The 26937-nt window shown below is 45.1% G+C and overlaps 1 protein-coding gene across 1 annotated transcript in view; it reads right to left on the minus strand.

Annotated features, from left to right (window-relative positions):
- Window positions 1–26937, minus strand: part of SMARCC1 (SWI/SNF related, matrix associated, actin dependent regulator of chromatin subfamily c member 1) — a 90673-nt gene that overhangs the window by 4701 nt on the left and 59035 nt on the right. The window contains exons 22-26 of the mRNA XM_056333991.1: window positions 24066–24121; window positions 22223–22337; window positions 21197–21351; window positions 16227–16361; window positions 12243–12501 (exon numbers count right to left, since the gene is read on the minus strand). Coding sequence (XP_056189966.1) covers window positions 12243–12501; window positions 16227–16361; window positions 21197–21351; window positions 22223–22337; window positions 24066–24121 — 720 coding nt within the window. The remainder of the gene's footprint in view (window positions 1–12242; window positions 12502–16226; window positions 16362–21196; window positions 21352–22222; window positions 22338–24065; window positions 24122–26937) is intronic.

The following is a 26937-nucleotide window of genomic DNA, read 5'->3' on the forward strand; positions in this document are numbered from 1 at the left end:
CCCAAACCTCAGGCAATTATGTGAAATAAAGTGCAACGACAGAACCCTTGAACAAAAGAAAAAAAAAAAAAAAAAAAGGCTCAACGTACATGAAAAGCATCACAGCCACACCAGCTGTTAAAAGCCAAGGAAGTGGGAGCGCTGGATTTGGGACCAAGGCAACACTTTAGCATAAACACTATTAACTCTTACTTATGTTCAGCTTCCAAACAAGAGCTTTGATTAGTATTTTATTGCTATCTGTTACTTCCATTTTCTAGGATGTCAGGAAATTGCACCAGCTCACAAGCTCTTGCCTGAAACAGGTGGGTTGCAGATCCTGGCGAGCATCCTCCAGCTGGAGGGAGGACCGTGTGGCTCCACCAGCAACTCTGCACAGCCCCAGCCGCCAGGAGACAAAGCAGCCTAAGACAGAGCTTGGCCGAAGAGGAAACACTGGGCTGCTCTACGCCTGAATGCTTGGGAATTTATGACCTAGACTAGTAATAATCTGCATTTTAAAATAACCCTGGTGATGAAAAGCAAACCCTGCTCTTTGGGAAACCGTCACTACTTTAGTGCCTGCACAGACACCTCTGCCTGAGGGCCACGTCCCACCTTCTCACAGAGGTGAAGTCCACCAGCCATTCCAAATCCTTCTCCATCCTTGCCCTGAAGACAGCTCCCTAGCCACTGAAGAGCGCTCCAAGCGTGCAGGAATACCTACCCAACAACAGCCCAAAAAGCAAAAATGCAACAGAGATGAACTCGCTCCCCTTCCCTGGTGGCTGGTGCCTTTGCTAACCCAGCAGGTCTGCCCTGCCCAGCCACAGCCCTCCAGAAGATGCACATCTCTGATACAGAAAGCACTTGGCAGATGGTCCCTGCCTGCAGCTCCATGGCACTTTAAACCGATAACCTGCTCTTTGAGAAAGACAGGCTATCCTTGCCAAAGGGCAGGGCAGGATGACAGCGTAAACAAGTACTTGCTTCAAAACTGGAGCCACGAGAAGTCCCAGTGCAAAAGAATCTAACCCACCACAGCACAGTGGCTTCATATGGTCCTGGAGATCTGTGGCAGAGGTGCTGATCCACCTTAAATTCACAGGGACTCCGAAGCACCAAACTGTGAGAAGGCAGAGCCCCGTGTGCTGGCCGGGCTGCCTGGCCACAGCAGCAAGGCCAGCACCACCAAAGCATCAGGTAGGAAGCTCTACCGAAACCATCAGATTTCTCAAACGTTTACAGAAGAGCTCTGAAAATTTATGCCTGGCCACACTCCATTGCTGATCAGTGGCCTGCAGTGCACATCACGGCATTTCCATCACTATACATTAAAGAGCAGCAGCAGCAGCCAAGCAGAAAAGCTGTGTACATTGGAGCCTGTAATCCCCTCCTTTGTCCCCACTATTAGCAAAATATTTTCTGCTTTGGTGATGGTGAATTGGTGGTTTTGAAGAAGCCCCTTGGAATCCTCATGCCTCCAGCCAACAGCCTAAAGAAGAAAAGGTGGGACAGTTCCTAAAATGACATGGCCTGCCTTTGTGGGTAACTCAAGGTGACCAAGCCCCATACACAGGAGCTCCAGTGGCTGGTTTCCCTTTTGCAGACAAGTTGTGTGGGACATTCCTCACCGTGGCCCATTCCCCTCGCCCTCAGCAGCAGCAGGCTGTACGAGGACAGAAGCGTTATCGCCGTCACAGAAGAACCTGGGTTGGAAAGGACCTCGGGAGGTCTCTGGTCCAACCTCCTCTCATAGCAGGGTCAGCTCTGAGGTCAGACCAGGTTGCTCAGGGCTTTGTCAGGACCCAACTGATACCTAAAAGCACCAGGAATGGAGCCCAAACCACCTCTCTGTATGTGTTCCAGTGCTTAATCTCCTTATATCCAGTTGAAACTGGATAGTGAACAGTGTTCCAGCTTGTGTCTCTTACTCCCACCACAAACCCCTAAAGGCCTGTCTGTCTCCTTGACAAACCCTCCTCACAGGTAGTAGAAGGGCTACCTTAAGGGTAGGTCCCTCCAAAGCCCTCCCCTCCCAAGGCTGAACCAGCCCAGTCCCCCCAGCCCCTCCGAGGGGAAAGTGCCCTTGGACCATCTTTGGTGGACCTCTGCTGAACTCACTCCAGTTTAATCCATGCCTTTCTTATACTGGGGGGCCCAATCCTCCAGATGTGCTCTACCAGCTGCCGAGCAGTGGGAGGATAATCATCCCCCCGGTCTGCTGCCTGCCCTCCGGGGATGCTGCTGGTCCCTGCCAGCTCATGCTCAGCCCGCCGCCCACCAGGACCCCCGGGGATGCTGCTCGGGGTTAGTCCTCCCAGCTGCGGGACTCAGCATCTGTCCTGGCTGAATTTCACTTGGCTTCTGTCAGCCCGTCCCTCCAGCACATCCACAGATAATACGCAGATAACCGAAGATTTAAGCAGACACGGCATGAATTTACTGCTGCCAGCATCTGCGCATCTGTTTTGGTCCAGCTCACTCCGAGATGAGGACTGGGCAGAAAGGGCATGGCAGGCAACATGAACACACTGTCACTGAAAGCAACAGCCAGGCACTGGCTGAGACTTAAAGACACAGTAATCTATTAGTATTAGAAGTGGGTTAAGAGCTACAGGACCAGCGCCGCTGACAGACAAACGCCGCTGGGTTTGCGAACAGCCCAGCCGCTGCCCGCCTGCAGACCCTTTGCAGTCGGTTCTGCGCTAGTGCTGAGCTTCTGGGAAACTTCACCCTGCAGCTTCAAACACACGCGCGGCAGACAGACAAGCAAACAGCTCCCCTCATGCTGCAAGGCTGCCTACGTGCAAGGACCCAGCTGGGGGCACATACAAGCCCAGCCCAAACAGATGAGCTCTGGAGCACAGCCTGTCTGGATACGCGGCCGCAAAGGGCAGCTGGTCAAGCTCCAGAAGTCAGGATTTTCCCCAACGTGCATGAGGCAGATGTGGGAACTTCTGACACACCCGATGCTATGTGATGACCGGCAGCACTACAGTCACAGCATATGAAACAGCAGCCTGGATTTCAGTTGCTGGAAGTTCTGGGTGAAATATTAAAAACAAAATGTGTGAAGAAAAAAAAAAAATCCCATATCAGTAGTAATCTCAATTCCTACAGAAGGGGGCTGATCTGGCCACTTCAGTGCTGATGCCCTGTTCTCTTCACCTGTGAAATGTCCCGACGACTTCAACTCAAAGTAGTTACTTTCCAGGAAAATTTTCTATTCTTCTGCTCCATTTACCTGTGCAAGTAGTCCTCCAAGAGTAGCTTCTATCTTCAGCAGCTGCTTTTGCAAATATAAGCCTATTCCTGTGAGCCCAGAGCAGAGAACCACTGCAGGCTGGTCTCGCTTCATAGGCAACGAGGGAATTCGAGCATCTGCCTCACCATGCTGACAGGCTGCATAATCCTGGTCAGTTTAAAGCCCTCCAGTGGACTCAAAATAATATTTAATGGAGAAATGGACTCAGCCTAGAGACTTCGGCATACAACTACTGCCCGTCAAGGTACCTGGGAGAAGGTCTGTATGGTGGAAAGAAGCAGACAGCCTATTACATAGGAAGTATGGGAAAAGCAAGTAGGAAGCCTGTATCTAGTATCTATTTGAATCCAGGATTAAAGGTGGCCACCGCAATGCCTACGCTGCCAGTAGTTCCACCGTGGAACTGGCTAACATCAACTTGCAGAGGGCAGGTCGGTGCCTACGGACACACCAGTTCAAAGCAGCCCCCCCCCAGGCACTGAGTGTCGACACGCCTGAGGTGTGTGGCTGGGGAAGGCTCGATCTGCTTCACCCCGTTTCTTATGGTCTTCATGAAGCATTTGCTGTCAGACCAGAGCCAGGATGTGAGCCACTGGGCTGACCCAGCGCACACACTCAGAACCTACTTGCAAAAAGGCAGGTTTGCCAGAGAACAGAGCAATGGAGCTGGCATACCTGGCTTTAATGCTGGAAACTGTGTCTGGATCTAGACTAGCTCACACAAGCAAGATGAGCACTGCTTCCTCCTCTGCCCTATCCTCATCCTCGTCCCACGCTTTGACTCCAGTGTTGTACTCTGAAAGGGCACCGCACAAGAACAGTGGCCACTTGGTAAGTCAAGAAAACATTACGATGCTCTGAAGAACCCTGGCTTGAGCAGATCTTTCATTTTAATGAACTCCTCCATTTCCAGCCCCCCCCAAAAGGACCAGTTGCAGCTACCGGCACGCAGAGGCAAAGGCAGACCAGCAGAAGCAGGTACAGGGCAACCCAAAGTGCTGGGGGCAGAAGGGCAGCGGGGGCTGAATCTTGCCAGAACCAGAAACTGGGGATAAAATACGTCCCAAAGATGCAGAGGGCTTTGTAGCCAAAGATGATATTCACAGCTATGAGGGATGTTATTTACTGGCAAAATTAAGGTTGATTGGGGAATAAAAAGTGTAAAAACTGGAACACCACAGCTGTGTTTCAGAATACCAGAAAAGCTGAGAACGGAGAAATTCCCAGGCTGGGAGCTGCCACTTGACAGGAGCCTCAACCTCTCCAAGTATAATTTGGCCGTCCTCCTTCCAACACCACATGCCTACAAGAGTCTTGCTGCACTAATGAAGTGATTAATATTAAAAAAAAAACTCTTCTGAAATACCTAAAGCTGGGTCAGACTTACTACAGCCTGGGTGGCTTCACATGAGGTCCTAAGATCTGGCACTGGGCAAGCATTCTGTCACACCTGCAGAGACGCAAAGATTCAAGGACTGTGTTTTATATTCCAGTCAACCACAGTCAAGCTAAAACCACCACGAAACAGAAATTAGATGAACTTCAAAAAAATTTGTTTTATGATAAATTCAAAGCATGTCATGACTCTGGACCTCATAAGAGCGCTCGCTGGGAAGCACCCTCCCACACGGAGTGGGCTGGCTGCAGAGCTTTTTTTTTCTCTCTTAAATCTTGGAGATTGAAAAAGAGGCGGCACTGCAGTTTTTCTGAAGACACCCGTAAGCCAAGAAGCTCCTCTGTGTTTGTGTGCAGGGCTGCCTGCCCATTTTTTGCCTTCCTGGCCCGGTATGCAACTATTTTACCTTAAAGCTAGCTTCGAGTACTTGCAGAGGAACAATCCTATCACCTCTCTATATACCAGAACTCCAAAATGCTGAAGCAGAGCAGTAATCGAGCACTACCCAAACTGGGATTAAGCAAGGGGAAATGACTACCACCACTATGGCAAAAAGCAAGTCTTATTTCTATAGGGACTGTGCGGGTTTTTTTCTCATTTTACAAGAGATACCGCTTCAAGACAGCGGCTCAAGCATAAAATGTGGAAGAGTGACCTACATAAGGGGGAGAGCTTAAAAAACAACAGACGCAGGAAGAGATAAAGCCAAAAGGTTCAATAAAATGAGATTTAGCAGACTAAAAAAATCCTTTACACATTAGAGATGTAGACATTTCCTCATGTGCGCTCTGAAGCATCCCACTATTAGCAAAACTGCCAATTGCAGATTCACATTACAGGGAAAAGGCTCAGGAATGTTTTTTAAAGGATCTTCAAGGTATTTATTTCTATTAAATAAGCCTCTACCTCTATTAAATCTGCTGCTTGAGGGGCACTGGAGTGGTAAAACAGTTTTAGTATTTTTGTTTCACTGTAGCAGCTGACGGGGCATGATGCACAGAGCTTGGAGCCGATTCCAACCCTCCTGCACACCTCTCCCTATTCACCGTTCAGAGAGGAGCTGCAAACGCAGCCGGTGCTACGTGACGGGAGCCTCTCCTTCGGCCAGGATTTCAGACAGGAGCAAAGCAGGCTGCGTGCCGACGTTCCTCTGGCATCTGCAGGGGATGTGCCTTGCTGAAATCTCACTCTTCTACTACTGCATTCATTGTTTCACCATCCTGATAGGGGAACAAGCGGAGTTCCAGGGAATGCCTGCTAGCTTCATTGCAGAGCAGCTCCGCAGCACTGCAAGGTGTGCTCCTTCCCACTGGGAACGGTTTTTGGAAGACCTGGAAATCTGCACTGCTAGCCCCCCTCCCAGCCACAGCCCTCCCTTCGGCACGTCCTCCCCCAACACGCGCTGCAGCAGACAGTCCCTCAGCCAAGAACTGTGAATAATTAACCACAATAACTCATTTAGCATTGCATCTTGGGGGAGAGGCAGAATTTCCACCTCGCTGACAGACCCCGCCGTGGCTCTGTCACTCCCCTCCGGTGTGGCTCACTGGGTGACGACAGCCGAGGCACCGGCATGCCGAAGTCTGACACCTCCGACCGCGCTGGGCTCTCTCCCATAGCCCCCCAAACACTGCCCAGCTGAGGGCTCACCATCATTTTCACACAACAAAACATGTACAATGGAAGATAACTTTGTCAAGAAGCTGCTTAGTGTCTCACACCAGCAAGGACAACCGTTCTGCAGGGCAGCACCACCGGTAACCTCCAAATATTAATGTATCTTCAATAATAAATTTTTGTCAGGAGTTGGGAGCTGCTCAGACCTACCGGAGAAGCTCTGCAGATGTTAAGACAATAGCACAGTGCAAGTCACTAAAATATCATCCAGCACTCTCAGTGGAACTGCTGTCCTGTGGCTGACTCTTATTTATTATTCCAGCCCATAATGCCTCTTGCCTGGCTGGGTTTTCATGCAGTCACGAATATACCACAAAGCACCCAACGCGGATTTAATGTTTCTGTATTACCAACCACCGTAACACCTTGCAAACCCCACAACCATGCACGTATGACAGCGCTGTGGATGAACACTGCAAACCCATTTACCGCCCATGTGTCTCTGCTGTCCTGTCATCCCACTGCTCCCTGCATGTCTCCTGCCAGCAAGCTCATTACGTATGATGGATAAAAAGAAAGCACTGACAGTTCTTAGGAAATATTTACTAAAAAGGAAGCAAACTCAAAATCCTTATCTGTACCAAAAAAATTCTGGAACTGCAGACAGTCCAATAGGAAAGTAAATCGCATCCGGTAGGCTCAGTTTAAACCCAGAAGTTTTAAATAATGAAATGCACAACACTTACTGGAAAAAATGCAAGCTCCAAATCACTCACAAAGCCATTCTTTTGACTATTTCAACCATTGTCAGAAAATTATGCAAAGTATATTTGGGGAAAAATGAGTTATTGAAGTTACTCAACCAGCTGTAGTGCAAGGTGCGTCCTTACCTCCTCATTCCATTTCTGCTTTGGGTCAGAAGTTATTTACTAGTTGAAAATGCCCCCTGAAGGGAAAAGTTAATGACAGCTATTAATACCTATCTATCACTCTTCCTCCAAGAATTTAAAGTTTCTTGTATTACACACCAGAAGCACAAGGCACTTATTTCACAGATAACCTGAACAGTGCCCAAAGAGAAATCAATAATGTGCTTCCAATGATACAACCAGCAGCAAGGCTGGTAACACATGAAGAAATTGGGATTTTTTTTTTTTCCCCCTGTTGTAATTACAAGGTACAGTTTTTCACACTGAAACTGGAACCCAGTTTTATTTTTCTGTTTTGAAAGTCTTCCCTCCAGAGAAAAGGAGAGAATAAAATAAGCTCAGTCAAAAAAAGTGAAAGCAAAAATGTGTGAGAGGACCTAGCAACGGGACTCGTGTGAAATCAGTGCTGGTGTCTCAGAATGTCAACACACTTCTGGTCAAGGGGGCTGAGCAGAGCCTCATCACACCCAGGTCCCAGAGGACCACCTGAAGGCAGCCGGACGCAGAGCGCAGGCTTGCACTGCAGGAGGCATCAAGTGAAACCCCACGTTGTGGCAAACTGGTAACAGAGCCCTACTTCAAGCTCAAAGCTTTAACCACCAATCCACGTCGCCTGCTACGACTGGCAAAATGACCACTAACTCAGACCCAGAAAGAAAAGCCCTGGGAGAAGCAGCAAAAGCTTCTACCGCACCTCCCTGGCTATGCGTTGCACGCTGTCCACTGGAAAATGTTTGCTTTCTGTGGAATCTGCCCACCACTCCCCTCTCTGGAGGGGCTCTCCTGGCTCCTCTCCCACCGAACCTGCCCGGGGGTGCTGGCCTCTGGGCTGATTTTGGCTCTTCAGTGTGTCCTAAGGAATTCTGCAGCCCAGCAGAACCGGGCACGGCCATGCCCGTGAGAAGTGGCTCACTGCTGGAGACGTTCCCCACCTGTGTCCAGAGACCGACAGCCAAGCTAAACAAAGCTCTTCTGGAAAAAAGCTTCACTGTTAACTTCTAGCTAAGAGATGTGGCTTAACTGCTTCTGCCTCTGAATCCAGAAAGGCTGTAAGCAGGATTTATTTTTTCCTCCCCTTCCATTTATAAATGTCTTTTCAGATCTTTTCATCACTGTGCTTCCTACCATCTCTTCAGCTTTTGCCAATCACTTTAAAGACATCCAGCTTAGCATGTTGTTCACGGTCTACTGAACCAACAGTTACACTTTTAGTCACTATTAAGGTCAGAAATATGTTTGAAAACCTCAGTGAGGACCAAGGTAAAGCCTGGAGTTAAAGCCACACAGCGGAACAGGCAATGGTGTCACGTGTTTCCCCCTGCAGCCTCTGGAAGGCTGCCCACCTGCCCACCGGTGCCCGTCACCGCAAGCTGTGTGGGGACCTGTCTCTAACACCACCTGAACGGGTCAGTTCTTCCCGCAGAGCTGCTGGACAGACCAGCAGGCAGCACCTGTCTCAGTCTCCAATAACATCTTTATACCCGAATGAAGAATAACCCCGTGGCATTCATCACTGAGGTTCCTCAGAACTGGCAGGTTGTTAGGGGAGAGAAGCTGGGAAGTCCTCCTTACAGCCGCATGCCAGGCTCTGCACTGGGAAGCTGTACGCCAACAGCTCTGAAGCCAGAGATTCATCGACAGGACTAAGATGGGCAAAAAAAGACCTTTCAGATTTTTTCTGCAAGTGTATCTCATCCTTCCCTAGCAGGAAGAACTTCATTACCTCCCTCATCCAAGGTTCAGCATCTCCACCAAGAGTGCAGGAGACTGATGGGCAGGCACGCAGTCAGGGAATTAACAGATTTGTGTTTTGTTTGTGGTTTGTTTCAAAGGATCCCAAATTAGCACCTGAGCAGGAAAAACTGCTGCTCATCTAATGTTTGTACAGGTCTGTCGTGAAAGTATTGGACTATTAAAGCTCCAAGATTCACAAGTCCAATAAATACACCACAATTGCCCTAAAAATGTGAAAGTCAAGGAAATACATAGAATACAATAGAAGTTCTGTAGTACTTACCACAGATTCAACGTGACCAATGTGATGCAATAAGGGATTATCTTTTAAACTTATATAATACATGGTGTGTGAGCGTACACAAAATGCAACTGCTGAGAGTTTCAGCACGTCAGGAAGATTTCTGGAGACTGCTGCATGCAACAGAGGGTATTTCCAGCAGAGATTCCCTCTGTGATGATGTCCTGATTTGTCAAGGAAAGTCAAACTCCAGACATCTTAGAACTACCTAAACAGAGCCAGTTTGTGAGTGACTCTCTGTGCGGACTGAAGGGTCCCTAAGTGACTGTTTACACCCCCCCAGGGCTGGCTCTGAGTTTAAGTGCTGAACTCACTCGAGGAAACTGGGCTTTTCCATTTTCTCCCCTGCCCTGAAGTTGCACAAACTCCACTGTGAAGCTGAAGGGCTCTGGCACTTGCGGACTTCCCAAGCATTCCTAACCAACTTCCACCAAAATGCCTGAGGAAGAGAGGCTGTTCTGCTTTCTAAGCAAGATCCATTGGGATGTGGCAGACAGACTCTCTTCATATTTCAAAATATCTTCGTGTTTGAGGGGGTTTGCCTTCAGACTCTCCAAGGACCTCTGAATTCTCACCTTCACAAAAATACCAAACTGGCAAACTGCCAGGCTGGGTGAAAGGCACGGCCCCAGCCCCGTACCTGCAGGGCACAGCACAGCACCAGGTGCCTCCCTGCCGCTGGAGCCTGCATGCTGCGCCTCATCCATCAGCTTGCTGCTTTCTAACAGGAGGGGTGGTGGCGGTGGAAAAAAAAAATCAACCTATCAACTAACTTTAATCAAATTTGAAAGAGACGTACTAATTAACACATACCACACTCCCCACAATACACAATGAAAGGGATCACTGGGGATATAGAGGGCCTGGATGATTACGATGGGGCTGAAGTAATAAGGTATTATGTGAACCAAGGATGTGAATATATTAGAAATCAAGTTTTATTAGTCCCCTAGTGAATACAACAATGCATCTAATCTAGTTACATTTTCAGTCTCAAAAGCAGCTTGTAAGTAAGAGCTAGTCTAATGATATGCAACAATTCCCTTCTTTAATCTGTTTTCAATTTGCTATTTTTCCATTTCACAGAATTTTTCTTCATTCTACAGCTAAGTGAATAGACCTAAGTTGTCAATACAGCATACAACAGACAAATCTAGCTGTGGTATTATTTGAATCTAAAAAAAAATAGACCATATTTTATCACACTCCCAATTCAATTTCAGCAAAAGGCAAACCAGCTCCCAAAACAATGTCAGCATTTTTTTTCCCCAGAAGTGCACAATGAAGCCATGAACTCACTGACTCTGGTCCCTTAAAAAGATAGTTACCTTAAGCACCTAGACAACGAACTCTTACTTTCCTGTCCAATTAGCATTACTCCACATCTGTTGATTGAATCAAGTTTTATTATGGCGGAGATTCACGAAGTTGGATTAGATGACTCACATTTTCATGCTCATCTGCAAGTCCTGCTCATCTATTATTCACTTGATTCTTTCCCAAACCATACACCTAACACAGGTCCTTTCCCAAGATGAGCACCCAACCGCCTGCATGCTTCCCGTTACCAACTCCTATTTTTTGATTACAACACTCCAAACCTCTTGGCTTCTTCAGCAGCAGCCTATGCATAATCTTCCAAGATATTTTCAGCTAATAAACGATCGGGTCATCTTTTAGGTAAGATTTTGGTCAAACAGCTGAAAATTGGCAAAAGCTATTCTCCTTCGCTGTGCTCTAGCCCTACCATCAGGTTACTACATCCTAGGTGGTCTATTCTAGTTCGAATTATCATTTCAACAACATTAGCAAGTACAGGAAAGCTGCCAATTCTAACTCCCATAAACAGCTTCACAGCAAAAATGCAGGATTTCGTAGTCCCGATCCCTTTTAACAGTACAATAGCTTAAAGGTGAGACTGCAACTACTTGTTAGCAACTTAGTTACTTAACAGTAGGGCTGTTAGTTTTGCCATTAAGCACAAAGAGTTGTTTTGAGTAAATGGCAGGAATATTTTTTATGCCCAGTGGATGCTGTTCCTCCTCCTCAGGCAAGGCACAGTCACATCATCACCTAATTTCTCCACCCTTTGGTATTAGGAGTATCTCCACCCTTGGAGATATGCAAACCTCCAAGGACAAGTCCCTTGCAATCTGATGCAACTGGCCTTGCTCTGAGCCCCAGGCTGGACTGGAGACTTTCAGGTGACTCTCCTGACCAACATGGTGCTGCCACTCTCATCGGGCATCAAGCGCTACCAAAGGGTAGAAGGCAGGAACGGACTGGAATCAGGTGTCCTGCCAAAAGGAAACTGCTTAAGGAGCTTCCTCCCTCTGCTTCTTGGTCCAGTCCCTTCCCCCAAGTTATTTTTTTACACTGCTAGGTGTGTCATGAACTAGAAAATCTGAGGGAACGATTGCTTTTGAAGGAGCACCACTGCTCAGATCACTTCACGTAAAAAAAAGTCCAAGGAAATAAAAAAAAAAAATCTAAAACCATCTGAAAGTGATACTCAGGGGCAGCTTGGGTTTCTTTGTTTTGTTTTTGTTTTTTTCTTTTTAATTTAGAGCTTGACTGTCTCCAGGGATGGAGACTCCACAGCCTTGCTGTGCAATCTGCTCCATGGTTTGACGACCCTCACAAGAAAAAAAGTATTTTCCTGTGTCTGGGTGGAATTTCATGTATTTGAGTTTGTGCCCATTGCCTCTTGCCCTTTCACTGAGAAGAGTCTGGTGCTCCCTTTCACTCCCTCCTTTTGGGTAATTCATACCTCCTCCCCAAAGTCCATCCACACATCTGGTACAGGGGCAAAAGCTACAAAACCAAGCTGCAGTGCAAGCAGAGCTCTTCCTTCTAGCAAACCGCGTTTTATTACAAGCAGCACCATTGTAAGACACTACGTAACACAGACCACCCGTTACACCTCCTCCAATCCTACCCAGCAGTACCTCTTCCTCCCATTTTACTCTGTCACAAACGGTGATTAACGTAAGGGGATTTGCTCCTTGCAACCCTTACCTGGCTGTGGTGGGTGAGGCGGTGGCATCTGGTGGTGCATCATAGGGTATGGTGGGGGCTGCTGATGGGGCAGTAAGCCTGGATGTGCTGGTGCCCCAAGGGGGTTCATCCCAGGCCCACTGGAGTGCTGGTGAGACTGCTGTGGGTTCTGACTGTGCTGCTGCTCCATTTGCTGACGAGCCCTCAATTCAGCATATTTCAGCTGCTCCATGTGGAAATTCTGGCGCTCCGTCAGCAACTGCTGTCTCTGCTGCTCCAACTATGGCAGAAGCAGAGGAAAAAGGCAACGTTAAGAACTATATATTTAAGATGTGTTTCTACAAATCAAGTTCCTATCCTACTGATACACAGCTGCCTGATTTCCAGCATGTTTTAGTAAAGGGTCCAGGCTGTTTTCAGGCTGGAACAGATGAACTCACCTTGTTCATCTGCACCTGAAGAATCGCACAGTAATACAACATGGTACTCAATGAGCACTGTGCAGAGCATTCAGCCTCAGCACAATTCTAGAAGAAACTGTAGGTTTTCCTCTCAGTCTTCTGCATGTTGCAATGAGGGAGAACAGGAAACTGAAGAGGTTTTTCTAGGGCAAGCCCAAAGCAGAACATGTGTGCAACAGCACAGGCTCTGTGGTTACAGGTAGGACCCTACTCTGTACCTTTAAAGTGTAGGACTCGGACACCATGACAGCCAAACAGCAGGGATGTGCACTATTAAGAAGAGTATTATGTAAAAAAGCTCATGTAATTTAGTCCAATTAACATAAAATAAGCTACTTCATTTAATTATGAAGCCATGTAAAGGATAAGCTAGCCCAAAATGAAAAGACACAAAAAGCTACAGAAAGTATTTCTTACTATTGGGCATTTATATGATTCATCACTCTCCTCATTAAGTAAGTGTATGTCATTTGACTTATTTAAGAAATCACAATGCATTTCTACATCTACTACTTTTAAAGAAATTTGACACATGGATTTGTGTGACTAGTTTACAAATATTTAATGGGTATTTTAAGATATACTCCATAATTTCTCTGAAAAGCAGGTTGCCAAGGAGACTTCCACATAGCAGAAGTTCTCCACAAATCCCAAAGCTCCATCAATACTTTGTGTAGCGGTTTGACTGCTGACAAAGCACGGATGAAACCAGAGTACTACAGAGCGCGCATTCACCAGGAGAACCAGATGGGGACAGAGCTAATGAATAATACATACTCCTTGTTGGGGGCTGGTTTTCTGCATGTAGGGACTACAATGTGATTATTCATGCTGCCATGACTCCTTTTTCCTTGACCATTCTGATACGTTAGCAGGAAGAACTTAATAAAATGAAGAGGCACATACACCAATGGTGTAATCGTGCATGTGTGGAAACAGATTCCGTAGGTGGCAGGCAGTTCAGAGAAGAATTACTGCAAATGACCCAAACCAAAAGCTTAGGCAAGAAGTACAGCTACACCATACTTTTCATATTCTTTTTATACTCTCTTGTATTCCTGCTTTGCTCTCTTCATGGTATCCTATCCTGCTACAGTTAAAAAAAAGTCTTTACAAGTATCTCCAAACAGCATCCAGCACCTGAAAATACACTTTGTAGGAAAACCAGTGAAAACCTCCCTTCTACACATTCCCTCTCCTCAGGATGAGAAAAGACATTAGGACAGAGGAATAAGGCACAAATGCAAGTTATAACATGAGCTGGTCTTAAAAATGATGCAGAGCCCAAACCACCCAGTTCTGTCCCAGGCTCCTGCACGTGCTGCCACCACATCACCAGCAGGTTCACGGACACAACCTACAGTCGCACCCCCAGGCTCGCATTCAGACAACTTGCAGCAACATGTTTTCTGGAGGGCAGCCCAGCAGCAGTTTGCATTTGCTTTTCCACTCTCCAGGCTCAGTCACACCTGCCATGGCTGTCAGGCAAGAGTGAGGTACCTTAACAAAGACCAGCACGCATCCATTTGCCACAGGATTTCCCTACACAACCCAATTCAGGAAATTAGCCAGAATTCAGGGTACATATGCATGAATACTACACTCTTTGACGACCTTCAAATTTGCAACAGCATGTTGCTGCGCTGCTGCAAAACGATTCACAATTAGAAGGGAGTATTACAAGCACTTAACGCATACCCATACAATACGCATCACTGTACTACAGTTTCATCTTCAGCATGCAACTCCTTCCTAAACAGAAAAGACAGCAAGGTTCTGGGTCAACAAGGCTCCTACCAACACAATCCCTGGTTATACAGAGTTGGCAGCGCTGAAATCACTTTAGCTTAAACGCTGAAGTAAATATGTATTGCCTAACATCTAACACCCTCCAGTCTGCAGCGCAGATTTCTTTCAACACTTAGAATCGCCTTACCTTTACTATAAGAAAAAGCCAGTGCAGCAAATAAGGACATATGCATAAGTGTGCAGTGGCACGAAGGATTTTTTTTTGCTTTTAGTATTTCACTAGATACCCACAATGACAGGTGAAAAGACTGACTTCAATGACCAGGAAGCCAAGGGAAAAATTTATATGCATATTTTCAAGAAGGAAAATGTCACATGCCTCAAAATGGGAAAAAACCCAACCCTGCCACTTACAGAATATAACCTCCAAAGAAAGAAATCTACAGAGAACCTTTTCAAAATAGTTAGGCCCATTTCTTCAGCTGCCAGTCAGTGTCAGAGGCGAACACTACACTGAAATGGTTGAGGATGCTGAGCAATCTAGAAGTTCTTGCTGACATTCTGCTACAAAATAACACAGTTTGTCAAACTATCCATGATTAATGCCAAAATGAGGATGTAAATTCCATTAAATTTACATGGGAGGGCAAATGTGAAAATCCCTGGACTTAGGAGTCAATATCTTCAACACATCTAGAGTAATTGCCTATTGACAAAAGAGGAAGCCACACAACAGAAAACATAGATGACTGCTGATTAAAATGAAGTTCTGAGTCATCTCGACAGTAGCTGGAGAGAAACCACTTCTCTGAAAGCCTGTTGAACTATAGATGAAAGAACACTTCGTAATTGATGTGCAATCCAGCCACGGACAGGCAGAGGCAGCTTCTGCCTGATTTTAGGGTTACACAAGTCTCCAGTAAGGTGTCATTAACAGTCCTACAACATAAATACAGCCCTGCTTGGGATGCACCCTATATATACTCTCTTAAGTGTCCCCACCACCGTCAGCTGGCTAGACCTCAATCAAGACTCGTGGCCAGGCTTACAGCCTCACTAAATTGAGGACAGAAATTAAGAACCTTCTCACTTAGTTTGCCCAGCTCCTCCTCCTCAGTAGTATTTCATCATTGGATTTCTCAACTCTATTTTGATACTTTTGCGGTCCCCAGGAGCAACCACCTTTACCCACCTCCTGCCATCACTGCTTCTCTTGAAGCTGCTGTTGCCCTCTCCAGCTCAGGCCAGCCACCACCATCACAAAATGAGAAGCTCTTACTGCTGAGCATGCATTCCTTCTGTTACCACATCTCACTCTGAGGACTTCCCCAAGAGCTACTGAGAATGCCCTCCAAAAAAAACCTGAACGCTTGAACTACATGATTAAAACCGAGTCAGGAAGGAAAGGCAGCCGGAGCTGGTTTCCCTTCCCTTAGGGAAGTAAGGTTTCCACTCATTTCACTCTCTTTACAGGGAAAAGCCATTCTTATGTCAGATACCATTCATGTGATAAGGTCTGCATAAAAGCTCCAGACCAATTCCACATTCACACTTAGATGACAGGAGTAAGGATTAGGAAGCAAACCTAGGATACCACCAGTTTGCTGCTTATGGTAAAGAGAAGATGCTAGATGAAGGAGAGGGCTCAGATGTGACTACAGGAGGCAATTATGAATTCTAGCTGAAGGAGAAAGACCTTCGATAAAGGTGAGGAACAGCTGAAGTTGCTAGTTTTCCAGCTGTTAGCATACACAGACCTTTGCAGTAAATGATTTAATCCAGAATCCCTACTTACTGCCTCTTTCTCTCTGTCCATAATGGTTTCCAACTCCTCAAAATGGCGAAGTTTTATCTCCAGCTTCTTCATCTGCGTTTCCACCAAAAGGGCAACCAGGGACTTGATCTTTCTTTCTTCCACTGCTGCTAGGTGCTGAGGAGAAAAAACAGGTTTTTGCTTTACGCACATTACACAAAATAAAGTGCTTTAAAGGGAACAAAAAAGCCAATTATGCATCTAGCTTTAGCTATCCTATTCCACTTCTGGACAGAAAACAGGGCATTGCATTATCAATCTTGTGCTTGGAACCAGAAGCTCTTGGAAGATTATTAAGCTTTTAATCAAATAAACAGGTGTCAAGTTTTAATACAAGAGGTATTGTGGATGCTCAGTACTCATAAGCAATCCAGCTTTGCCGCGAAGCCTTCCGAGTGCTGTGCAAGAGAGAGCACTTTCAGTGGAAATGCAAATGAGGGAGCAAGGGTACGTTCTACCGAGTCAGCTGTAGGTCATCCAAAAAGCTTTCACCAAAACACACACAGGAGGCTTTTACCTGGAACAACTCACAGAAACCCTGAGATGACTCTTGCCTGCCTTTGCCATTAAAATATTTTTTGCGCAAGTAAATGAGAAGCTATGTATCTAGTTAAGCACATTCCCATTACATGCAGCACCACACCACTAAACCGTAAGCTTTCTTGGCACAGCAGTTCCACCTTGGGCTACAGAGAACTTGCAGAGAAATCTACACAGATATTAGAAGAAACTGTTAAAAAAAATTACATCTCCAGTTTCCTTTTATAACCAGGTTGCACAGTATTCCTACTGCAGAAGAAAGTTGAAGGCAAAACTGTATTTAAACTGCAAAAGTGAAATGCAGGAAAAGGCAAACAGATTTTTTTACAAGCCTTTAGCTTTACACCATGTACATATACACACTTACCCATAAATGATATAGGATATATATGCGATACATGAGACAGCCTACAAAAGTGTTTCACATTCTCCAAGTGTGAAAGGCATGTTAATGATGCCTGCTACTAGCTTTTGTTAAAAGCCTGCTGTTCAAAATGAAAACACACTTAAAACACCCGTCATGGGTACTGCTTGGGAGTCTCTGTGTTAATAAAGAATGTTTCCCCGACCATAGTGTCCAAGCAAAGCCTTGCTGACACATCCAAGGGCTGAGGGGGAAGGAAGGCTGGCTTTTGAGAAGGGAAAGGTGAGGGGTCGAGAGGAAGAAGGGAAAAAGAAAAAGCTGGATCTCATCCAGCCCAAGCTGTCAACAGAGACTCATATTTAGCAAGCTGTGCCCCAAACTCTGGCTCAGAATTGGGAGAAATACTGAGCTGGAGAAAAGCAGCATTATAAAACTCCCTGGTAATCCTAACTCTAAACAGAATTCCTCAAAAAACATCTGGTATTGTTTCCATCACTAATATGTTGTGTCATTTGACAGCCTTCACCTCTGGTAACCCACCAGCAATAAAGCAAGTCTTCAGTAAATGTAGGCAACGTACATTCAAGACTCTCACTAACTTTAATTTAAAATCGGGTACAGTTTGAAAGAACCAGAGCAATCCCCCAAGTTCATTCAACAGCACGCCATGGTGAAATTCAAGGTCAGTTAAATTCCGACTAAATAGTGCTGCACACACTTGAAATAAACTAACTGAATGGCTGACAGAACTAGAAAATGTAATGTCAATTAATACTGTGTAGTAGAACAAACTCAACTGTATGAAAATGAGTGACGCAAGCACCTCTGTTGATACACGGAGCCTTCTGACAGCCACTGCAGCTTGCTTGATGTGTGCAATTTTAATAATGAGACAAGATTATTGTAAGATCAGCAAGGTACACAATTAGGTAAAGGACAGGTCTCAAAATGCATGTCAGAAAGGAAATCATCATTGAAGCTCTTCCTAAAGAAACCCAAAGAGACTTCTCCTTAGCCTGGCATTACCCAGTGCTTCCACATTGACAAAGAACAAGTCATTACAAACTCTGCAGCTGACAAGAAAATAGTAAGACAGAATTTAACAGTGATTTAAATTGCCTGATAAACACATTTACTTCGCCCATCCCCTAATCTTCTTAAACCCAGCATTAGTTGTGAAATTAGCTAGTCACAGGAAGAGCATGACTGTGACACCTGGTAGAGACAACTGTAAAACTAGGCCACAAGAGAGCTCTGGAAAATGGAGAGCATCCAAGGACTTCTCATTGGAATGCTGTGCTAAAGTCTTCTCATCCACATGCAAGAGCTTCGCTGGAAGCACAACAGGCAGAGAAAATTACTTACTTTCTTCCCCCTTCCTATTTTGTGAAAGGAGACTAGATGCTTCACCTAGCTCTTGTTTTGTGAGGCCAAGAAGGGATAAGACTGCCTTTTATGACCGAAACAGAAGAAATAAAGGTGGCAGATAACTCAGAACTATATAAATTAAGGCACACCATGGGAAAAACATCGTCCTGTCACGCATACATTCAAGCAGGAGACGACGGAGGTCCTACAGTGACCTTCTACAGCAGCAGCACACAGGAACCAGTTAAAAGACAATTTGATTTGCCTAGAAACAGAAGACGGGATGTAGCTGCCTGCAAAAAGAAGACACATGATTTTAGGCATAGGGTCCCTTCTATTCCTGAATTTTACAGTTCTAAACTATAACACACAAAAGAAGGGGTTGATAACCAAAGCCTTTTCAATTCGGTAGGCAGAGTGCTGCAACGGTACAACGGGTAGTGGCTGAAGCACATCAGACTAGGAATAAAGCTTAACTGCAAAGGTTACCACCAACAGAAAAAATTATGTACAATTACAGGAGTTTTTGCATCACTGGAGTTCTGATATCAGTGTCCACTAGAAAAGATATACTCAATCACAGCTACCTCAAAACAGGAATTCAGGGAAGTTATGAGATCAGTGTTATGCAGGAGGTCAAATTACAATCAGAACGGTCCTTTTTGCCAGTGTAAGTGATGGATCAAGAGCTACAGCAGCAGCTCTGCAGCTCAGTCACAACCGACAAAAGCTGAGAGCAATCTGCAAGAGAGAGGACATTTTCTATCAGGTGCTACTTACACATAGAAAGAAAAAAATAGCTTACACTGATTTAGGATTCTGAGAAGAAAATGAGGAAAAGGGACTTGAATTCTAATATTGCCTGTACAAAAGCCAAACCTGTAAAATGTTGCTTTATTCTATACGTAGTAATACAGAGTCTCACCCCTAAACGTACACATTCCTTGGATACCATTTCTCACAGCACAACTTACTGGTGAAGTCACTTATCCCAAAAGTAAAACACACTTCAAGTGCCTGCCTTTAACCCCTGTTTCTCCTTAGAAGCTAAGTGCAACATTCCTCTGTTGTAAAATCGTAAGGAAAACAACTTTGTACCAGCTCTTCACATGACCAGGTCTGGGGTTTACTATGAAGAACTGAATTACTCTCTCTGACAAGACAGATCTCACTGAAAGCCTTAATATTGTCTGGGGTTTTCAGTGGAAACAGAAATCCCTGTTGAACTTGAATTGTACCCTAAAGTGTGAACATCATAATTATAATACATTACTTCCTGTAATACAGAGATAAAATACTTCTAGAATATCATTATTGTTATTATCACCATAATGAAAGCGGCCATTAGCCAAGTCCCTTCTCGCTCTAGCACTTGTTATCACCAAAGGAAGGAAAATAGATCATCTTTATTTGGAACAAGTAGCCTTCCATAAAACAGAGATTAAATTTCATGTCTCCATATATACATATATGCGCGCAGGTTTTTTTCCAGCTTGGCTGAAAATATCTGTAAGTCTGATGAACTGAAAGTAAGTTACTGTCCATACAAGAGCTTGGTGCTGGAACACCACGGGTTCAGGTGCAGACGGGCGAAGTGATGCACTACAGCCAGTCAGGACTGCGCTTGACCGCAATGATGAACCTGAAATTTGTCTGCCAAGTGGGATTCCACGCAGGTAGGGTGCCTGGCTCTGACACTAAGCAATGCTGAATTCATGCAACTCGTGATTTTAGAACTGGGCTTGAAAGGAAGTAACAAAAAATATCCTCAGATCTCACGGGTTCATAAAGGACACCACCTATCATCACACCATCTTCAACATACGTGACAGTTGGGAAATAAAGCCTAAAGTTAAAGGGGTAAGATTCAAAGATCAGACTGGAAAAGTCAGTATGACACATGCAATGCCTTATTATGCCCTGGAAATCCATCAGGAAACATACACCATCCATGCTTTGCTTTTTATAAAGGACGTGACAGGGAACAGCACAATTTGAATCTAAAAAATATGTGACTAGAGAACAGATTTTGAAAAAGGTATTCTGAGAGAAGTGAAAGCTGTCTGGTTCCTGCAAAAAGAAAATGAAAGAAAACAGGCAATTAATAATTATATGGTAAAGAAAAACTATTTGATAGGACACAGATTCAAACCACAGCTCATTAAGAGACTACAGACAGACAAACAGAAGTTTAATGATAGGAAGACAAAAACGTCCATTTAACAGACACACAGTACCTCTTAATAAAAAAATGTTTAAAAAACTGTAATGCTAGGACTGAACATCACACTATTTTTAGAAAACAGAGTCCAGAAGGCTTGTGTGAAGTCCACAGCACAAAAGGCAGCCGAAGGGTTTGATCACCCAGACCTGCGCCCTTGGCACTACAGGCAGACCTGTCAAGCAGAGAAAGGGCTTTCCAAGAAATGATAAACACATTTTGGGGATATTTCTTAGGATATTCATCGACCTCACAGTCATAAAAGTAGCTGTCTAAATTAAAATTGTATGCTATTTCACTTAGGGGTTCCAACAGAAGAAACTGAAGAAGGCACTTGTGCTCCTTCAAGGTATAGAGATTAGAAGATGGAATTGCACAGATCTGAAACAAAGGACCATTTTCAGAGGAGTTCCAATGCGAATGGGAAAGCAAGCCAAGGGACATTTGTACAAAACAGACCTTTGCTTTGGTGGCAGCTGAGGCAAGGGCAGCAGCTGCAGCTGTAGCTACGTTTCCTTCCGAGATTTCATGTTCCACTTTCTTCTTCCCAGCCTCATTTTCTTTGTCTTTGCTTGCATCAACGTTCTCCTTGTTCTCTTCTGCCTCCTTTTCTTCTGAAAGAGATTTCCCGCCAAGTCTGTTATGTGCATTCTGCCCTCGTTAACAGTATCGCGTCAGGACAGGAATTGCACTACGCGCACTCGCTATTAGTCAAATTAATTCATCCACATGCTGTCACATTTCTACGTTATACTACTGCTGCTCGTCCAAACGCTGACAGGGGAACAATTCCCATCTAAGAGGATCTGATCCAACAAACAGGGCAACTTTAAAAGCTTTTAGTTTCCATCCTGTCAATTCATCCGCTGCCATCAGCTCACGCACCAGAACAATTTCAGCTGCATTTCCATAACAACAAATTCTACATTACACCAAATGCAAACACTTCTTGTTCTACCTGTGCTAAAATACTGAATGTAAATTCCAGGAAAAAACAATATATTCATGTGGCACAAGGGAAACATGTAAAAATAATTAAGGAAAATGTCTTATGTGGAAAAAAACAGTACTCAGCCTGTCAAAATAAAGGCTCCACATCACAGGGAAGCTCGACTAACATTAACTTCTAAGAGCAGAAGTGAGCAGTCTCATTTCTTTGCATCAAAAATGATCAAATGGCACGCGATACAGGCAAAATAAAATAATTTATATGACCTACACGCACTCTGCCACTGCAATTTTTTCACCCAGTCACTACACACAGTGAAAGAAAGCTCAGCTGAGGTCTAAAAAGAGTTCAAGAAAGAATTTACTGGCTGAGCTTTGCAGTGAAATTAAACTAGAATATTTACTACTGAACCATGAAGCAGCCTGACGCACAAGAGGAAATATTTCTGCCACAGCTGAGTTTATAGACTATTCCAACCACTTTGGAGGAAGGCTATTAAAGCTAACACAGCTTGAGGAACGGCTGGGAACCATTACCTGGCTTGGTGTCTGCAGTCACTTCACTGTCTTGCTCTTTTTCTGGGTTTCTCTCATTTTCTCCTTCTTGTACTTTATCGCCTTCCTCAATTTCACTCTCTGCTTTGTTTTCAACCTAAATGGGATGAAAGATTGTTTGAAGGATGAGAGATATAGAAGACATTTACTGTTAACTTCATTTATAGCTTTTGAATTAATTTACTATCATAAAGGAAGACATTAAATTTTAAAGGCTGACTGCTACTTAAGCCCATTTTGACAAATCGTAACTAAAATCTGAATAAAACAAAGTAACCGCTATACTGCCCAAAGTCTGTTAGATTCAGTAACCCAGGCCAGCTTGGGTTTATCTGAAGGTACAAGAAATCCTCAGCTAGGAAGGCAGACACGGACATGTTCTGCCCCCATTTATTCCCGTACTTTGTGCATAAGCACTATACCCTTTCCAGTGCCTACGTTAACAATTCATACAGCACTCACCTATCTGCACAGCCTCAGATTCTGCAGAACTCATGGCCACAACAGCCTGCTGTGGCAATAAACGCTACCACTGAGTTACGCACTGCAGGAGGGTGCTTCTGTCCGGGAGTCTGTGGCAGAGTGTGAACATCATTTTTCCCTCAGAGACACTCCAAACTGACCTGAATGTTTCTCATTTACTCTGCTCCACAGAATAATTCATCTTTTCAAGCTCTGACGGAGTCTTATATCTAGCTAAGTGCACCTGACTATTTATGAGGAAGGCAGCAAAAGAACTACCAGAAAACAGTGAGGAATAGCACCAAGACTACGCGCAGCAGCCGTTAGGTCGGTTTTATCTCGTTCATTTGATGAAGCAGGCAACGCAGAAGTATGACCCTGTTGCTGCAGACTCAACAAGCACCCGCCATCATTTATTTAGCAGGGTGATGTTTAGATTTCAGGATATTAGTTTAATTCCAGTTCAGGTCTGAAACAATCACAGCCAGCGCCATTATTGTAGGCTATCTGAAAAGAGGTGCTGGGTTTGTAGACATGGTGTTATGAAAAAGTCCCAAACAATTGCATTCCTGTAGGCATTAATTATTGCTTGAAGGAATTAATTTCTAAGTATCTGATCTTTACGGGCAGGATGCATCATACCTAATGCCAGGAACACACAATACACACACATCTATAACCAAGAGTTAGCCCAGACTTCTTGCAAGAAGTTTTATTGACCAGCTCAGCAACAGGCACCCTGGTTCTTCGCCTCCCACATCCCCCAGGCTGCACGTAACTCGCACAGCCACCGGGGAGCTACGATGCAGCTGGGGCCACAGCTTCACCCAGGTTCACTGCCCAGCTCCACACCCCGCACTCAGGAACGTCTGCCAAACACCGTGAGTAACCCCAACTCACCCATTTCCTGGAAAGTCCTATCTCTCTGATCTCGTCTGAACTGAAACTGCATTTAACTTTGGAAAGGCTATTTGTCACAAGACAGACTTTTCTAGGGCAAGGCTTCAGAGTGGTGCTTGCTTTAGCCCACAGTGTCTTTCTGCAGACTGAGTCTCTTAATTCATTTGGTATCGCCCAGTTTACGTTTCCTCCCAGTCCAACCTTTTTTCCTCAGGTGTGGAAAACACCACGCCAATGTCTCATTGTCATTTGTCTGGCAGAAGAAATGTCTCTGTATGGTTTGAGACTACATCACTTGTAAGAAAACAATGCACTATGGAGACTGAAACCTGTTCCCTATGGACGTACATTGACCAGCACACTACCGTCTACCTTTCTTATCGGGCATTTTAGAATGTAGGAATTTGGGTTTGCAAATGTCAGAAGTATCTTTTTCAGGACCAGTGTACTGAGCCAAGCTTACCTTCTCAGACTGTTGCCCATCTGCCTCAGTTTCCATCTTTTCTTCTTCAGCTCCATCTGAGGAAACAAATAAGTATTCAGAATCCCCATAACATCAATTTATCACACTCAACATTTATTTCAGGGTCAACTAACATTTTCTGTTCTCTACTAATAGCGGTTTAAAGAAAGTTGTAACACTAAACTCCTGGAAGACTAAAAGCTTATTAAACTAATTTTAGTTTCAAAGATCAAGTTTACTTCCAAATTTAAATTTAACTGTTTTTTCTTTTCAGCCCAACAAGCAAGATAAAATGTTAAATTATCTATGCTCTGCTGAAACCTCCAGTCTATCCATGTAGTGAGAAACCACCAAATCTATCAATTCTAGCTAAAGGACAGTCTGATGCACAGTTCTGCAGTATTCAAGTCAGGGTAATTCCCACTGGTAAGTCATAGTATTATAAAGTGTTTTTCTCAATACAGCCAATTTGATTCTGTAGATGGTTGTCAGTTACGTGATTAACCTAAATTATGGTACTGCCAGACTTGTAATTCCTCTTTAGCACAAGATCCCCTGAGCTGCTTTCGATGAAAGGTCCATCCAGAGGCATTGTCATGCGCTGCAGGTCAGCTGAAGAATTAAATTCCATTTTGCAGGTGGCACAAATCCCAGAATTCTCCGAAGCAGACTTCAAAATTATTCAACACCAGCGTAACATTACACACGTTTATTAAAGCACTAATACTGTTCTTAAACACTAAGGATCTCTTGTCATTTCCGGCCTGAAAACCACCGCACCGGTGTGACGTGAAACCCTGCACAGCAAAACTTCGTCCCACACCCTTCGCACCCGCTGCTCTGCACAAACACCACGGCCAACTGGTTCCCCAGTCCTGTACGGCTCTTTGTGCTGTTCCTCCAAACACAGCTCTCCCAAAAGCACTGGGAAATTGTACCCAAGCCCTCACAGCCACAGTCAAAGCAGATGTCTGAGACAGAACCGAACACGGAAACTTAAAGAAACTGGCCCAAAAGGTGCAGCCCTGTGGCAGATACTCCTGGAGGGTGCTCCTGCTCAGACCTGGACTGTTCATTCTCTTGCTCCTTCCTCAGCTGCAACGATACCAATATTGTGGGTTTGTACTGAAGATTTGATCAAGGCAACGATCCAAGTTAAACCCAAACACTTTATTTGCCTCCTCACTGAAAAAAAGCTGTACTGCAGCTCCTCAAGAGCCCAACTGCAGCTGCCTGGTTAGGTGTCAAACCAGATATGAATCACATCTGAGCGCAAGAGCTGGTTGTTGGTTAGAGATAAAGCAAGAAAAGCATAGAAATTACCAGCTGAAAGCTCTGAGTTCCCCCTGCATCCAAACCACAGCCATCCCAACAAACAAGAAACAGAGCCGGACAGGGGGCTGGAGCACCAGTTCAGTGGTGTGGAGATGGGGGGTGTCAGCCTGGAGAGAAGGGGGCTCAGGGGGGACCTTCTTGCTCCCTGCAGCTGCCTGACAGGGGGGTGCAGCGAGGGGGGGGGTCGGTCTCTGCTCCCAGGAACAAGTGACAGGACAAGGGGAAACGGCCTCACCTTGCCCCAGGGCAGGTTTGAATCAGGTATTGGGGAAAAAAGTCTTCCCTGAAAGGTTTGTCAAGCGCTGCCCAGGGAGGCGGTGAAGTCGCCATCCCTGGGGGTGTTTAAAATACACCTAGATGTGGTGCTCAGGGACTTGGTTTAGTGGTGGACTTGGCAGTGCTGGGTTAGCAGTTGGACTCAATGATTTTAAAGATCTTTTCCAATCCAACAGATTTTGTGATTCTATGAACGAGCACACCTCATGCCAACATGATCACAGGGTAGCCTGCTCAGCTTCCAGCTTTTTAAAAAGCATGCTTTCCAAGATACTCTGAAAAAACAGAGCCAAGTTGCACCTTCAGGGCTAACGCTAAAGAAAATTAGCAGCGGGCAAGCTTTTAATTCTCCCCAGTGTCTTCAGGTACAGCTGACAGGTGGTGTAAAATGCGTAGGGCTCTCCATACAACCACCAGTTGGGTTCTCTGGCCAGTAACAATTCCCTGGACTGCTCCAGGAGGTGGAGCCTCTGCCTTACACCGTGACCTGAATTTCAGAGAAATCACATGAGAGCACCTCTGCCAAGACTGGCTCCAAGCCAAGGTGCCCATACAGGAGCCATGAAGTACTTCATCATGGAAAAGGAAAAGCGTGCCAAGCACATGCTCAGCAGGAGACCTCTGCCAAGAGCAGAGGCAGCTCACCTATACCACGGCAGCCTCCAGGTCTGAGCTGGTCATCAAAAATCTCCACCATCTGGTGTCTGACCAAAGAAGTCATCCTCTCAAGTATGTAACATGAGCTATGTGGGCACTCGGCAGGTTCTCCTATGGCCGTGGAAGTGCACTGCTGGACAGCACCCACCGCCTCTTACACCTTCCTAACTGGAGCCCAGAACGAGTTTGCCAGACACCAGTAAAAACCTGCCCTTGACCACAAGCACCTTCAGAGTGTCCTACCACCACGCACAGAAAAACCTCGGCTTCAGCATGCTACTACTACGTGCTTCCTGCTATTGCTCGTTTAGTTTGTTTTTCTGGCTGACTAGACTGAGCTCTTCAAGCTTGTAACCTCTTATTTACTGTCTGTTTGGCACTCAAACAGCTATTACAGAGATGTCTGAAGAGTTCTGCCAAAACAGAGCCAGGCACCCTTGCGTTACAGATTGCTTTTTGACTAGCAGATAACCAGTGATCATCCCATCTAACTTCAGCATCTACAACCGAGGACTAGGTAAAACAGTCTGACCGGTATACAAGCAAGACCAAAATGAGGAAGGAAAAAAAATTTTAAAAAAATTTAAAAAAATCACTGACACCA

The sequence above is a fragment of the Falco biarmicus genome, chromosome 4 (assembly GCF_023638135.1).
Source record: "Falco biarmicus isolate bFalBia1 chromosome 4, bFalBia1.pri, whole genome shotgun sequence".
In the NCBI taxonomy this organism is placed as follows: Eukaryota; Metazoa; Chordata; class Aves; order Falconiformes; family Falconidae; genus Falco; species Falco biarmicus.